This window comes from Sylvia atricapilla, chromosome 9, assembly GCF_009819655.1.
Source record: "Sylvia atricapilla isolate bSylAtr1 chromosome 9, bSylAtr1.pri, whole genome shotgun sequence".
NCBI lineage: Eukaryota > Metazoa > Chordata > Aves > Passeriformes > Sylviidae > Sylvia > Sylvia atricapilla.
The window spans coordinates 27,202,895-27,220,095 of NC_089148.1; the positions used below are offsets into that span (position 1 = coordinate 27,202,895).

The window sequence follows — 17,201 nt, forward strand, 5'->3', positions numbered from 1 at the left end:
CTTAGTAAGTGAAGGGGAGGTTATGAAGAAAACATCATGCAAAAATGGCAATGGAAACGAAAAGCAAAACTGGAAGTAGAGCCCACATCTCCAGCCACTGCAGTCCAGCAGCCTTGGGACATTCCTCCTGCCTTCTGCAACATCAGCAATGTTTCAGTTCAATTTAATCACAGAAATACGTTCTTTCAAGGTCAGTATTTCAAGCAAACCACTCTGCAATAGGAAGTCAAATATTTATTTCAATTAAGAGCTTGTATTTAAAAAACACATTTTCTCCTGTTACCTTCTGGCAGTTAAAAATATGACACAATTGAAACTGGAAGTATCGGTACACAGAGCCAGTGAACAGCTTCCTCTGGAAGTCTGAGCTTGGGCAAATTTACCACAGCTCAAGGCTTCACTGAACACTCGAGGAAGCTGCTGAAGAGATGAAGCAAAGGCTGCAAGTGTCTGAGAAAAAGGAAGTTGGGTCTCAGCTCCCTCCCCACCTTGTGGCTTTGGACTGAGATGATTCCTGTCAGCAACATCAGCTTCCCCCAGTACCCCAAGAGCCCCACATCCACATGTCCATCAGCCAGCACATCAGGCACTGCCCCAGCCATGGACACTGCATTGTTCCAGACATCCTTATCCCACAGGGAATAACAGGGGCAGGCTACAGGAGGACCACAGTTACTGCTCCACGACCCTGTGTCGCTCCTCTGGGTGAAACATGCACACCCAGCACCCACGTTTAGGGAGCAGAAGGATTTAGGGAGTTCCTTGACTCTTCCAGCAGTTTGGGAAGCGTGGCAGAAGCTGAGGGCGCTGCCTGGGCAGCACCATGTGCACCCTGACACTCCAGACACCAGCCAGGAACACAAATCTCCCCAGGATCAGGGCTACACTTCATTATGTGGTTTCTGCTGTCTTCAGACAATTGAGCAGAATTAGAGTGGTGTGAAAGAACCCCACCCTTACAGCCCTACCAGTGGTGTTTTGAGAGAGAGAGAGAGAGAAGTGTTAGCCCGGAAATCTCTTCACACGTTCGCTGCAAAGGCACATTTCACTAATTCATGAGTAAATAATGTATATATATCCCTACCATCAAACTGATAGTCTAATTTAGCACAGAGCTTGAACACATGTGTGAGCAGAAAGTCCTGAAGAGCTGTCAGTGGGGTTAATGGGAGTTTTTACCAGCTTAGTCAGACTGTGCTGAACTGGAGCCTCGGCTGTCATGCACTTGTGGCCAGACAAAGCCTAAGTGAAACCAGAACAGAAGCAGGGAAATTGCCAAGAGTACTGCAATAAAAGAAAGTCTCAATAATTGCATTGTGATGGAGGCTGATCCCATTTCACATGCTAAACTCGAATATTGAGCCCTCCTTTATTCAGGGAAACCACCTTCAAGACTTACTCGAGTCTGGATGGCAGATACAGCTGCCAGGGGCACCTGAATCAAAGATACACATTAAATATTCCTACTCAGGGAATGAGCTGGCTGTGTTGTTACCTCCCACCACAAGCATCAGTTCAGTCAGTGTAAACTCTTACAATCATAAAGTCATTCCTAAATATTAGATATATTTGGTCAAAAGTTAGTCATTAGTATCAATTTTTGAAAACGGGTTTTGTCAGATTTTAAGGTAAGTGGTTTAAATCAAAGGAAAAGCAAGATGGCTCATTTTACATACATCATACATGTACTGTATGCTTGTATTTTAACATTTTAAATGACAGCAGCACTGCATCTATTTTTAGAGTATCTTTAATTAGTAATAATGGCATGCATTTACAGTCCTTTGTAATTGCATTCATGCAAAAAGAGGGCACATCGCTGAGCAAAATTCAAAAAGCAAAGACACCAACAAGTATTATTTGGGCAGCTGTGGGATTTCATAAACCAAACAAAGAAAATCCCACTAAGAAGTTCTGAAACAGGCAACAGAAGTGAGTAAAAGAACACACAAATGTCCATAAAAAAAGAATGAAAAACCATTTCAGCTTATTTACATCAGCAGGGAGAAGAATGGGGATCAATGCAGAAAATAAAAAAGTCTACAGAGCAGGTAAATCAGGTGTCATTATTCCTCAGAAGGCAGCAATAAAGACATTCAAAGAAAACAAGCAATCATTCTGTAGTTGAAAGAGGGTACTGCTGGGACCAAGAGAAAACAAAAGAAAAACAAAAAGGAGGCTACATTGCATGGTTACCTAAACTGCTTCCAGTCACAATAATAGAGAGAAACAACATAAGGGAATATAAATTCTCATTAACTGAGCATGATTTCAAAGCACTGGGCCCAGAAGGATGCTAACGTGTCAGTTCTAGGATTCCTCTCTCCTTTCCTTTCCTCTGAAAGCATCTCTGCTGCCACTGCCAAAGAGAAGGGACTGCACTAATTAACTCCACTCTGACTTGTTCTAACAACCAACCAGACCAACCCATGGGCTCTTGGGAGAGCGGCTGAAAGAGAGAATTTCAGAATTTTTTTTAATTTGAGATGCTTTAGCCTGTTACACAAGGAAGGTGGACATGACTGGTTTTTATATTCATTTAAATCCTAAAAAGAGCTTCACCTGGGAATGCACATCCCCAGCTCTCTCAGAGCCAGAGCTCAGCCTCCCAGGTACTGCCTGAGCTTGTCTCATACCCAGCACTGGGAAAGGTGAGGCTGAACCAGCAGGGTGGAGTTTACCACTGCTCTCAACACTAATGAACCCTTTCATGCAGCCCTAACAACACTAAAATGTTTGTCTTTCCCTTTCTTAGAACTTGAATTACACTGCGGTACTTGCAGAAAATACACTCACAAATGCTGCGAGCACAGAGAAGAATGGACTAAAAGTCAACTCAAAATCCCTGTGTCAGATGCCTGAAAAAATGAATTCTTTATTCCCTCTTCAATGGTTTATATTTTTTCTAATGAAAAAAATAATCAAAAATAATTTCCACGTTTATGTGTTTTACCAAATTAAATGATGGAATTTAAATGTTCATAGAGAGCCTGTACATTTTTGCGTGACAGAAACTAAGAATGAAATTTCTAAAGGCAATTTTGTGAACTATTTATTTATGGGCTTGGTCCTAAAGAGACGTGGGTGTGAGTAACTTGACCTGAACAAAAAGTGTCTCTGACGTCAGCTGGGGCATTTCTGTAAGTCATGTGTCTGCAGAAGCAACTGCAGGATTGTGCTTCACTTATCCCATATGGATTCTCCTTGCTACCTCCACAGCCAGCTCAGCAATATCCGGCTGCACATTCTGCCATTTTCATTGCTGCAAAGGGGTTTGCACCCTCACAAAATAAAATAAAGGCACAAAGAAAATCACCTCCCTGGTGTCCTAAAATGGCTCAAGAGGTGAAAGGCCAACTCTCATGCAGGACCCAGAGAGAAAACCCAAGGTTTGGATTTAACTGAGTTCTCCTGCCCTGACTTGCCATGGATGGCACGGGAAGGATGAGGAGGGACATCACCAGACTTTCTGGCCTGCAGGAATCAGAGATTGGCAACTCTGGACTGCAGCAGTGAAAACCAGAAATAAATAAACAAGCAAATCTGCATACAGATCAAAAAATAACAAGCATCTAAAAGACAGCAGCTACCTTAGGAGAATTCTCTGGATACTAAATCCAGAGTACTTGAACAGTCTGAAGATGCTTTTGTCACATGACAAATGCTGTCAGCAAGACATCAGATGAAAATTCCTCTGGCTGGACTGACCCTGATTTTCCCTAATACTCTGTATCTTCACAATCAGTGCCAATCAATCAATAACCTGCTATAAGTTTTCAAATCGTTTTCAAATACCATTTTCAAGTCATCCTCTGTGTCATACTGAAAGGACAAATTAATCTTCTGGGCCATAGGTGGCCAAAAGGTTCAGAGAAGGAAAAAGAGGAGTGTAAGAAGAATCGTTTCCCAAACACTCCTAGAGCCTGCAGCCTGTTCATACCAACATGCCTGGACAGCAAATAAAGGACCCAGACCAGCAGAGCACTTAAACACAGGCTTTAACTTTAAGCACGTGCCTAAGTGCTTTGCTGGAAAAGGGCCCAAAGAAAAGAATGAGCACAGTTAACTGAAAAGCCCTTCAGAACTGCCCTGACTGCTTTGTTTGTCCATTCCAGTTGCTAGTAAACACACATTTGGATTTAACCCTTCTCACAAGAATAGTGACCTGGTACAACCAATCTCTGCACTAAGGGAAGTTCCAGGAACTGGAAAAGCTCTGCAAGACAACACTGGGGATTGAGGCTACTTCAGAGGAACAAGTAGAAGTAGCATCTCCACATCTCTCTTGCAGGAAAATCCACATGATGGCCCAAACCATTAAATGTGATTTCAGCACACAAGCCTGCCTTGCTCTGACTCTTCCACCAGCTTCACAGAATGTATTTTGGAGACCTCATCAAGAGGGCACAAAACGCTGCCACAGGATCAGTGGCTCTTCTTCCTGCCTCCAGCTTGTGAAGGAAACCCAAACTCGAGCAGATAATTTCTGACTCTGGGCCTTGGGAATGTGGCAGTCTTTTTTACTACCTCCACCTTGGGCCATTAATAACATTTTTATATGTATCAAATTTACCCCCAAAACCAAAGTCAAAACAAAGTTCCCTAGAATATCTTAAGCAATGTGCTTAAGTTAAAAAAAGAACTGGAGTCCAAAAATGGAAAGATGATTAGGGAGGTAGGTGAAGTTTGAATGAAACAATAATAAAAAGCCCTAAGAACACATCGTATATTCATAGTTCTTGAATCATTAAGGCTCTGCATGACAGCTCTCACAAGCACCAGTATGGCAAATTCACTGACTTTTAAGCAGGAGTGAAAGTGGTTAAGCCCTAGGACAAATAATTTGAAAATCTCAGCACAAGTCTGATCTCAGAGAGTTTAAAGGAATGCAGACTGCCCAAAAACACAGCAGCTGTTTGTTTTTTCTGCCACCTTTCCAAGGTTCATGTCTGGAGTGAGGATAAACAGTTCTGAAAAAAAGTTATGTGGAGTTCAGACTTTAAGAAAATAAAACATCAGACTAGCATTTCTTGCAGAAAGAATAAAAAAAAAATAAAAAACCCAAACCCTAAATTATTCAGCCCTGAAAGTTTTCAGGTAGAGCTCTCAAGAGCAGAGGTAGATGGCTTGAGGCTTCAATATATTAAAATGCATTCTCTAAACAAGTCTGCATTTTCAAAACCTTGGCCTGATGTGGTTTTCTTGAGCAATATTCCTCCAAGCAGAGTTTCACATTTAATGAGGTTAAACTGTAGTCCCTACTTTATGCACATACACACAAATAGAGGCCCTTTCAGATAAACCAACAAGCAAATGAGACATTGAATGAAGTCTTAATCAGCCTGAAGTGATTTCCATCAGCACAGCAGGTATCACAGTCACAAGGTTAATTTGTGCTAGTTTGGACATCATTCTTTATATTCTACCTCCTCCTTTCGTTGTTTGTGCCAAAGCAAATGAGCACCTACTTCAATTAATTAATACATCTCTTGATAGGTTGGGCCATCAGAAATCTCTTAACATTTTAGTAGGTAAATTGAGTTTCCTTTGATCCACATTTAAAGAGGCAGCCTGAAAAAGAGAGAGATATCCAGGAAATGTTCTTGGGTAGGTTACCAGTGGAGCTAACTGGTGTGAATGAGGATTGTCTGTGTTCCAGAAGGTCAGAAACAGCAGGAAATAGCAGGCACCATGTTGAGACTCAACATGTGTTTATGAACTGTCCTTATACACAAAATGAAGAGCTGCTACAGGACAAAATACACAAACCCAGAAAGTCTTACACAAACTGGAACCCCTCTGGAGATCCCCCCCTGTTGGATTTACACCTGGTGCTGCTGGGGCAACAGCATGAGAAATGGTGAAGAACTTTACCTTGCCTTTGTGATACGCATTCAAATTTTATATTTTATTCATATTTATATTTAATCTCGTGGGCAGCACGGCCCAAGATGGCACATGAAAGATGCCATCTGTGAAGGAGACTAAATCCAGACTGCACATGTGCCCACAGAGCTCCAGAGTGGAATTGAGGGCAAGAATGGCACGGGTTGGGATGGATATGAAGAACAGGTGCCAGCAGTGTATCATGCTCCTACACATTCCCTGTTTTCCCTCTTTGTAGCGAGATGAAAGCACTCTGGGGCTTAACCTCCTGTGCAGATGCTGTGCACAAGGAATTAAGGACAACACCACTCCCGGTTTTTCCATGAAGACAGGAGGAACACTCCATTTCTTTCCTGAAAGTAAAGTTACATCACGGTATTTCTTCTTCTCCAAAGAGTCTGCTTGAGGTATTTTATATACAACGACAAACCAGCATCAGAAACTCCCAAATAGTTTCATGGAGGGAAGCTCAGAAGATGGAAACCACAGGAAAATAGGTCTCTTTGTATTTTGGGGCATGTTCTCTCCCTCTTATCAGTTTTAATTAAATATGAAAACACCTTATTGTGCAGATCCAGCTTCATTCCTCAGAAGAATGTGCTCACCTTGGAAAATGAGATTGGTAGGAGAGGAAAGGAGAGTATCTAAATAGTTTCAAAACTGTTTCAAAGCACGGTGAGTGAAAGTTGAAGTAATCTCCATCACCCTAACTCCATGTACTATGTACGGATAAATGCAAGTGTGCTTTGGGCGTGGGGAGAGTTTTGGATAAAAAAGGCGCATCTCTCTGCACATCCTCATATTTTTCCCAATTACCTAAAACATTACTTCCTTTCCCACTTGGACAAAAAATTCTTGTGCATGGGCACTAGAGGCAATAGCTGGGTCACCTTCCATAAATTCTCTTCTACTCCAACACTGGCTCATGGATCCTGTGAGTGACTTGGGACAGCCCCAGCCTGCCAGGGACCACAGGGACAGCTCTCTGAGGAGCACCTGTGCTCTCCAATCCCCTCTCTGGAGAGCCCCAGGATACATCCACACTGCAGAACAGCAGCAAGCTCAGAACTCAGGCTGACAGGTCTGACACAGAGCACTCGAAATAAAACAAAGTGGACAAACATGGGTTTTAACTGAGATTCCCAGCTCCAGTTTAAAGCTGAACCAAATAGATATATAACTCCAATATTATCTGAAGTTACATAATAGTAAAACATAAAACACAGAACTTCCAGAACCTCCCCTTCACTTCAAAATTAGACCAAGAGCCATGGTGAAATCTGAAATTCCAGCTCTCCGAGCCACAGGAGAATTGAGTTTCCTACGCATGCAGTGTCCAATAACCAAGAAGCAGAACTCCAGTCATCCCTGCTGGATCACACTGCAAGCATTATTGCTTCATCTGCTTCTCTGAAGTCAGACACAATCCTGCCATCGACATTTAATTAAAGAAGGTACTAAGAAAATAAACAACCTTTCTTGGAATGTCTTTGATTCCATAAGTACATATACATTTCATCCACCGAAGACTGAATTACAACCTTTCATCTAAAGAACTGCTTAATGGAATGGCACTGGAATAAAGAATGGGGGAAGGCAAAACCAAACCCTTGGTGATTTCATATAACACATTATATATTTATATAATATCAGGCTGGCTATCTGGCAGCATCAATTTGCAAGCCGCAGTAAAAGTGTTCATCACCTCAGCGCAAGCAAAAGGCAGAGCCAGGCACTTACACCGAATCAATAACCAGATCCTACTGAGAGTTAAAGCAGCAGATGGTCCATCACAATGAAGAAATGACAGAACACATACATAGAAGTGTCTGCTTTCTTCAGACACATTCTTGAAAGCACTGTATCATTGATCTAAGATTATTTTTATAGGCAGATGACAGGTCAAGCATAAAAGTGCTCTGTTTTAAAGGTTATGGAGTTGGCAAGCTCGGTATCACTGCCATGGACAAAGACTCATTTTCTTTTGAAGTCTTCCTTGTCAGGTTATTTACATTTCACAGTTAAAAGGCTCCTCTCTGGAGAACATGAATTCTAAAACAAATAAGAGAAAAAAAAATCCTAGGCAAGCTAATGCTACTTTAAAGAGATAATGTAAATCAACCCTGACACCATCAGTGTCATCCTGAAGCACGCCGAGAATTTCCAGTGAAAGTTACTAACATTAAGCAGATTTAGAGAGCCAGCCAAAAAAAATAAAGCAAACCTGTAGGTAAACTGCCCTCTAGGCCAAGACTGTTGTTACAGCCATGTATTACAGTGAGAGGGAGAGGAAGAACACTCCAGTGGTGAAAAGCATTTGTTTGGGAAGTCTGGAGGAAGAATTGGTCCAGCATAAATAATTTACAGTGTGATCTGTGAAAATGCCTATGGAATACGACACCTAATTCTCACTGCAAGTTTAGAGACAGAAAGCTGGATGCCCAGCTAAACACTTAAAGAATGTTACCCTTCAAATTATACGGCTCTTTTCCCAGCTATAAAATAACAATGCCACTTTCTTGCTTAAGAGCACATTTAAAGGCTGAATTTACGAAGGTTCTTTCATATGCAAGGTATTACAGAGGAGTAAAGGTTTGGGTTGTTCTTTTTTATTTTTAAAAAAAAAAAAAAAAAAAAAAAAAAGAAGAAAAGACAAAAGAGCCCCCTATGGGATAATAAATTTCTGTGAGTTTTAATACTTCTAAGCAGTGTATGTACACATACAATGCACAGACTCCATGCTACATAGCTTTTCTTCCCTTCTCTGGATGAGAACGCTCCTGGAATGTTATTGTTTTCAGGGGGGTGGTTTTTAAGAATTTACTGTGAATACATGCATTATATATGTGCACACCAAAACACTGCTGGGGCTGTAAATGACCCAGGAGTTCATAAACATGGCTATTTTCTTATCTGGTTCAAATTTATGCAAGGAAGCAATTGTTACACAGCTCTGGCTGAACAGAGACCCAATCTCACAGGGCGCAAGGGGGCTTTCCATGGGGTTTCACATAAGGAAAAGTTCAAAGGAGATGACAGATTGTTTATTACATCCCTTGTACCACCAGGGTCTGATCCCTGATGGTGTCCACAGGAGCTAATGCAAAAGGAACACCCTGAACACCCAGCCTAGCTCTGAAGAGAACTGAAATGAGTGTAAAAAAAAAAGAGATTAAGAGAACTGAAAGATAACAAACTCCTCTGTGGTTTGTGTCTTATTTCTCCTCAGAATTTAAAGCTGTAACACCACAACCTCCTTCACTACTCCCCCACAGCCCCAGTGAAGAACAGTTATCCAGTCCCACCACCAGTGAGGATGTCAGCAAGAGGAATCTCAGACTCCCAGCCATCCCTTTATGGATATTATTAAGGGGAGATTGTCATCTCAACCTCACAGAAATTAATAATTACAGTGTTCATATATCTCCATTGCCTCCATTGCACAGGACCAACAATGGAATGGTTGTTTAAACAGAGTTTCTTTGCTTCGATGGAAAACTGCGTGTGCACCACTCATCAGCTCAAGTAAATGTTAATGACTATTATGAAAGAATAAAAGACATTCTCTGATTCACACAGTACAGTTATTTAAGAGTCTTCTTAGGATGTTGGATGTTGCATTCTGAGACTGAAGAAATAAGACCTTTAACAACAATGAATACATGAACTCTGATTTGTTTTTATTATGATGTTTTTTAAGCACTGGAGAACGTTTTAACCATCACACACACACACACTCACATACACACTCTCAAACTACCACACTAGGCAAGATCAGAGCTTAACAGCCAACAAAACACACAGTCAATCCCTGAGATCATTTTCCTGAAATAGAAAACTACATATGTTTCTCAAATTTCACATCAAGCCACTGCACAGCCCAAGCTGCAGGGGAGAAGGGAGCCAAGCCTTCTTGGGGGAGGAAGGACCTGAAACCAAGATGATTCCTTTCATATCACCACGTTTCTGGTCCACAATCTCCACTGAACAAACACCCCCGTTTCACAGCAGCATTTCTAGCCGGGCTCGCTTATCAAGCAGCCTTTGCTTTGTCAAATTAAGACACATTGCCTTGGATTAGTGAGACTCCCTGAGTTCACGATGACTTCATGGTTGGCTCAGCTCAGTGTCTCCGTGGCAAAGTGCCAGGAATACATCCACTGCCCCCAATCCTTTCTATACTGACCTAGCTGGCTTTTTTTTTCTTTTTTCTTTTTTTTTTTCCTTTTTTTTTTTTTTTTTTTTTTAGCAGCAAATGAACGCAATAGAAAATCAAGGGCTAGATACTGTCACAGCTAATTAACAATCCTAACAACTTCCAAAAAAAAAAATTAAGTAGTAAATAGTTGAAGGTCTGAATGTAAGTCTCTGCAGTGCAACCTCTCCATGTATGTCTGAAGCTGCTGGAAGGGGACAGTGCAGTTTTTCTTCCCTGGGCAGATACAGTGAGACACTCTGAAGGGCTCCTGTTCTTGTGGAAAACACATTAAGCTTCTTTTGCTAATATTTTGTAAAGGGCACTTGTACAATAACAATAGCTAAAGCTTCCTGTTTGCCTGTGAGCTTCCTGGCCAACGTTAAGGAGACCTGCTGACAATTTTCTCCTTTAGCACACAGAACCCTTTCAGATTACTCCACAGACTCAAGAACATATAATTTTTAAATTTTTTTTAAAAAAAATCTAACAGTAATGTCCCCCATTGTACCTGCCCTTCACAGTCCTGATAACTTTTCCAGCTACGCATTTCCTATTTTCTGGATCAGTCTGTGTGTCACCAGTCTCCAAAGGACATGTTTTGAATTTATTAAAAGCCTGATAGCAGTAGAATTCTCTCATTTGGCAAACATACCATGACAGGGACACTTGCTTTTGGCTCCGTGACAAGAAATTCATGGTACTTTGTCCAACCCACAAAAACACCATTCCTCCCCTCCCAAACAGCCTTTCAAGATAATTCTCTCTCCTCCAGAGACTTCTCTAAACAAGTCTGCGAGTCTGAACTCTTGGGTTTCATTTCATAAACAGGACACAACACCCGAGTGCAATTCAGGATACTGTCACTGCCCCATGGGCTCAGCACTAATCACAACAGCTTTCTGCAATATTCCCAAGGCCCCTCTTTCCAGAGACAAGGCCTGGTTTTTTTAGACCGGGCATCTTTTGAAGTAGGCAGAAAATATCACCAAGAAGCCAAGCGCCAGATCCCAGCCAAAGGGCATCCATTAGTCATGGCAGGGCTAGGAAGGAAGGGAAGGGCAGCTGGCCCCAAAAAGTGGTGTCTGTGCTGCTGCAGTTACCACATCTCTCTGAAAGGATTGCCCAATCCTCGAGAAAGACACAGACACCCTTCAGATAATCGTTTCGCTCGCGCTGGTTTGTTTTTTCAACGGTGCCTCTGAACACAAGCTCCTCTTCTAAAAGAGCTCTCTCCCTCCTCAAAGTTTCCAGCCTATTCTGGATAAAATATTTGGTGAGGGTTGCACTGGCACAGCCACCAGAGACCTCCCAGCGGTAAAAGTAAGCAACCTCCCAAGAGTTGTGTGGATGCATCATTTTAAGAGATGAAGAACAGCCACAGGGATGAACAAACATCAAACCCTCACGTGTATTCAGCTGCCTGAACGCCTCCAAAGGCACAGGTTTAATTCACTTCTCCAAATCACAGAGTGGAGATCTGAATCCAGATTCCCGGATTCTAGAGCACCTCCCTGGATTTAGTGTTTTATTACAAGCTCCCCTCGCTGTAATCCAAAAAGGGACCAGATGGACTCCATCCATCCTAGGGGACTCTGTATCAACTCCAACAAAGTCCAGGGAGTTCTCTGGAAGTCAATCAGTGCACTGGAGCCATCTCGAGCCCTAATTATCAGCTACTCTAAACAGGTTACAAATAAATTTGAAGGACTTAATCACTGCTTAGCATAAAGAGGCAGCTACTTAAACGTGCACAAGCCAAGGAACTCATAAATGAAAGAAAACAATTTGTCAAGTGTCTTCCTGTTGAAAATAGACTGTATACTAAAGAGTGATCACCCTCTCTCACAGAGATACAGATAAGTATTACTCATGTGCGTCCCAGAAATGCTTTTTATCAACTACAGGCCTTTGCTTTTCACTTTGCAGTCCATCACTACCATAAACAGTATGAATCTCTTTCTTATAAAACTGAGAAACTCATGATCCTGAGCGCTCTTGGAAGGAGATCATTTAGAAAAGTGAAGTATATGAAACATCTGTTCCAGCCTTTCCCATGTCATGATGGCAGACTGACTGGACAAGCATTTTCACAAGAAATTATTCATAGATGAGATGAAGTCTCTATTAGATAGCACACTACTTTCCACAGATATTAATACGTCTAGAGTATAATAATATGAAAAAAAAAATAATCTGCATAAATATTCAATTTGTTCCAACTTTTTTTGGTCATTTTGGGAGGTGGCTTGTAGCACAATGCTGGACACCCTTTATCTCAATAATGTCAGCCTGACATTATTCCCTACAGTTCCAAATCCTCCTTCACAAGTCTAACCTCTCATTTGTTAAAATTCATCTTAAATTCCAGTACACACTAGCTCATTTTGCAGTGAGTGGGTTGCCTATGATTGGAAACGGCCCTGAAGCAGAATTCTGGGTCTAAACACACATGACCTTTGAGAAATTTGTGTGTGGATTCCTCTCAATTTAACAGCTCAGTCTTATTCTTATCTGCGATGTAATCCCTCACAAGACTCCAGAAACACACTAAGGTTGCAGATGTGCACCTCTGCTAAGAACTCCCCATCCATAACACAGTAGCCTGTAACTAAACCAGAGAGGAGTTTAGATTTTATTAAGATAGCTGTACCCAAAGCACCAAATAAAGGAAAGGTTACCAGAGGTTCTGGATGGGGGAGGAAGAGCAGTGAGTCACCCTCAGCAGCAGCAGAAGTGCTGAGCCTCTGAAAAGCACTACTGAGTGTCTGTCACAGCTCCTCCTCTCCAGCACAGCATTTCTGAGAGAAGACAACTGAGGATTCAAGTGGCAAAACCAACACTCGTTGTTGCAGCCTCGGGGGGCAAAGCTGAGAAGTTCTAGGTTTAAATTTTTTAACTATAGAGCTGTCAGTAACATTTGTTTTTAATGCAGAATAGTCAGCTGTCTGGGTCGTTCAGGACAAGTCAATGGTTGTTCATCAGCTCAAAGCAGAAATTATAAAATATAACTATATTAAATATGGAGCATTACAGGCAACAGCTTTCCAAGAGCAGTGGGAATCAAACATTTGGAACTTATCCTTTGCAAGTGACGAGTGGATGTTGTTCAGTGAGATACAGAGCAATCTCAAAGCCAGGAGGTAAAACATCCTAGAAGATGTCTGAGCCTCCACCTTGGAGGTAAGAAACATTTATTGCTTATTATAGGTCCACTGGAAAAATAACCTTGGCAGCAAGGCGGTTCAAGCCAGCAGAATGAAAGGTGGAAGCCATAGGATTTCATACTCAGAAACACACATCAAGAACTGCATTTCAAATACGTCAAACTCTGATCTCACACACTACTTAACTTTGTGCACAGTGACCTCACTGAAGGCAAAAAGACTTTACATTATCTCTAAATGTCAAATACATACAAAATGTTTTAAAGAGGCCCTTAAAATTTTAAAGAAGCAAGGTCTTTGCTATAAAAGTGCCTTCAGAATTGCATTTATTTTGGTAAAACACCATTACCAAACCAAATTAAAAAAATAGATCCTTCTTTTATCAGGGCCAAGTTCTGTATGATTCACAGTGACTAACACTGTGTCTTGCCCTGTGAATAGACTCCTTTGTGCTCAAAGGCAGAAAGGGTGCTAAGAGGTAATAATCTCATAATGGATAAATTCACATTTCCCCTGTATTATGAGCATTGCAGGACAAATTACTTGACTTCACCAACCTACAAGAAAATTCTCAGAAAACAGGTGTATACGGGGTAGAGAAAGGGAAAAAAACAGAGGGTTTGATTCCAGCAAAATGCTTCTTGTCCTTATTCCCTTGGTTTTTTTCTTCCTTCTTTGTTACCCTACAAGACAATCTGCCAGAGAGAAAACAATGGGCTTGATTTGGAGGGCACATTAAAGACAGCAAGGAAGGATGTACAAGGAGCTATTTTAATCAAAATAGAAGACTCTCAACCAAAGTGTGAGGGAAGACTTCACCCAGAGAGTCTTGTCCCAACACTCCTTTGACCCTTACAACATCCATCAGTACAATTAAAAGATTTCGAGTAATCACATTGTCCTTGAGAAGGAAATGAACTTGCCAGTCTAAACTCAGGCATCTCACCTTCTGAGTATAATCCTCTGCAACTCTTGGGTTTTTTCAGAGAGATTCTCTGCTTCACCTCCAGGAAACTGCAGCCAAGGACACAAAGTCATGGTCCTCCAGGCAGGACCATGGAGGTGTCAGGATCACTGTGCCCTCCTTTTCCAGAGCCTTCCCCACCTCATGCCCTGACCAAAGGGTGCTAAACCAAAGTCTTGAGTACTTTCACAAGATGCAGACCCTGGAATATCATCTGGGATTCATCCTCTTGGAGGTAGAGTTGGGTCAGGTGACAGGACTGTTCAGGATTGCAAGGTCTGTGGGGTGGGAGTTGTTCTTCTGTTACATAATTCAGAGTTAGACAGCAAAACCTGACTGAAAGTCCAAAGGAAGAAGATTTAAGATGCCATTTATCAATTATCATCTGGCAAGTCCTTGCACAACTCCTCTTTTTTGCCTTTTTAAAGTCAATCATAGCACTTCCCTGCTGTAAAATGCAAGGAATATATAATGTATAATGCTCTAACAATAGCTGTCAATCACGAAAACTAACTAGGGAGAAATAGAGCACTCAGATAAAAATAATTGTATCTGATAGGAAGGTATCTTCATTTCCAGAGAGACCAAAGCTATCCTGTGGCCAGTTTTCACCTGAGGCTACATTTTGCACAGATTCCACTCCACAAACTGCAATGGAAATAACTATGAGCTGCATTGAATTGGGCATGATGCTAAATAAATAATACTGGCCTTCACTCCTCACGAGGATCTGCAAACGCCCTTCACCTCTGTTGGTCACTTTAATTCAGATTTTTAAAGGGTTCTCTCAAAGGGTTTTGTTCAACTACTCAGGAAGGATTCCAGGGTGCTTTTGGGGAGCAGCACAGCTGCCATGTTCTACAGTGAAGTGATCATCTTAAATTAGATTTTACCAGACCCCTCCCACATGGCAAAGGAGTGCATATTTCCAATTCTCAAAAAAAAAAAAAAAAAAGTCAATAAATTTGTCAACAAAAATAGATTTCAAAGAACGATTGGAAGTGCATTTCACAGGAACTCCAGCAATCATATTCATGCTCCAAAATGACATTTTGCAGCAACACAGTGTATCTGTGAATTCCAGGGCTCCCAGGAACAACTGTGCTCAGGAATGCACAATGGAGGCAGGAGATAGGTTCAAGATGTTTTGGGGCTGGCTGAATTACAGACAGATGCACATAACAGCAGGTCCAGTCAGAATGAATTAAAGCAGAAATGTACATAAGAAAATAGACAAAATCATATTGTTATAATTAACATACCTTGCAGTGACACCTGTGGCTTTCCAAGATAAGAAATCCGGAAGATCAAAGAAGTAGCCAACCTTCTCCCACGACTCTGGCAAGTTCTAATAAAAAATATGTTTAGAAAGCCAGATATTAGAGGTCAGGCATGGTCATGTCCTGGTTTTAATGCAATTAAAATCCTGATATTTAGGTTAAAAAATGACAATTTTTTTCAAACTCATTGTTCTGATCATCCAGGCAGCTCTTCTCTCTGATTTACTGCCTGGAGAGCTGAGCCTTTCCCCCAGCACAGACTGATCATAAGCAAAGTTCCCCATGAAGAGTTCATGGAGGCACAAGTTTCAGATCAATAACCTGGGGTGTCTCTGTTCCCCATTAGCTGCTCAATGTCAGAGCAGTTTCAAAGTCAACAACTTTATCAAAAAAGGTTTGCCTGAAAAATGTTCTATTTTCTAAAATAAGCCATTTAAGATTTTAAAAAGTATAAAATTTAAGATCTAAAATTTAACAGTTGTTAATTATAAGCATAGGAAGAAAACAAAGAGCTCTGTGAGTGCAGAAAAAAAAGCTTGCAACTTTCTGAAAAGCCACATGACATTCCCAAACTCCTAAAAAACTCTTCTACCAACATAGATCCTTTACAAAGAGTTTCCACCACTGCTCTCTGCAGAGAGAGATGATGGTCCAGAAAGGAAGAAGACTCTCAGACAAGGCTGGTCACACCACCTGGGCCAGGCTCTAGTCCTTGTTTCCATCTCCAAAGCTCAGACTGATTTCAGCTGATGCTAGCACTGCATAATCTCAAAACTCTTCTTCCACAAACACAATCTCCACGCCACCCACAGGGACCAGACCATGAGGAATGGGAAGAAAGGAGGAATTCCCAGGAGTAATGTTGTATTCCAGTGGGATAGACAGTGGTCATTGCTGTCCTGCAAAGCAATCCCAATGGTCACCTCTGACCTCAGCACATTAAAATAAACAGAGAATATCAAAACTAAACAAAAGCCCACAAGGGTCACAAATCAAACTTCCATGGGATGATAAGATTGCTTGAAAAACCTTCACCAGCTTCTTAAATAATCAAAAAGTGCAAAGTTTTCTCAATTAAGATCAGCTCCTGCACTAGAAACACAAGTCCTTGCTGGGGTCTTTCTGGAACAGAAATTAATTCCACGCAGTGACAAGAATGTACAGGCTGAAGTAAAAGAGAACATGATTCCATCTTAGAGAAATCATAATTTGCTCTTGAAATCCTTCCCTGTGAGGGTGGTGAGGCCCTGGCACAGGGTGCCCAGAGAAGCTGTGGCTGCCCCATCTCTGGAAATGTCCAAGGCCAGGCTGGATGGGGCTTGGAGCAGCCTGGGACAGTGGAAGGTGTCCCTGCCCATGGCAGGGGGTGGAACGAGATGAGCTTTAAGGTCCCTTCCAACCCAAATCATCCTGTGATTCTCTGATTCTATAACATAATTTAGATACCCTGTGATATCAAACCAAAATCTAACAAGTCCAGAAAGTTGCTGAAATGGAATCTATGAATTCGAAAAACTAAGGTGCAACTGGGTAAGTACCAAAAAAGCGAAATTTTGTTTCATTTTGGGTCAAGCCAAGAATCTGTCTTAAAACTTTTTTTAAGCTTAGATCTTGAAAAGGTTCTAAAACTTACTGGGTTTCTATTGAGTGCAAAAAAGAAATGCTCTGACTACAACTTTAGCTCACCTCCCAGACACACGTGGTAGTTA

At 41.5% G+C, this 17,201-nt stretch overlaps 1 protein-coding gene across 2 annotated transcripts in view; it reads right to left on the reverse strand.

Moving 5' to 3' along the window:
* Nucleotides 1-17,201, reverse strand: part of FGGY (FGGY carbohydrate kinase domain containing) — a 120,973-nt gene that overhangs the window by 92,012 nt on the left and 11,760 nt on the right. For both annotated transcript variants that reach the window (XM_066325408.1, XM_066325409.1), the window contains exon 4: nucleotides 15,475-15,560. In XM_066325408.1, coding sequence (XP_066181505.1) covers nucleotides 15,475-15,560 — 86 coding nt within the window. The remainder of the gene's footprint in view (nucleotides 1-15,474; nucleotides 15,561-17,201) is intronic.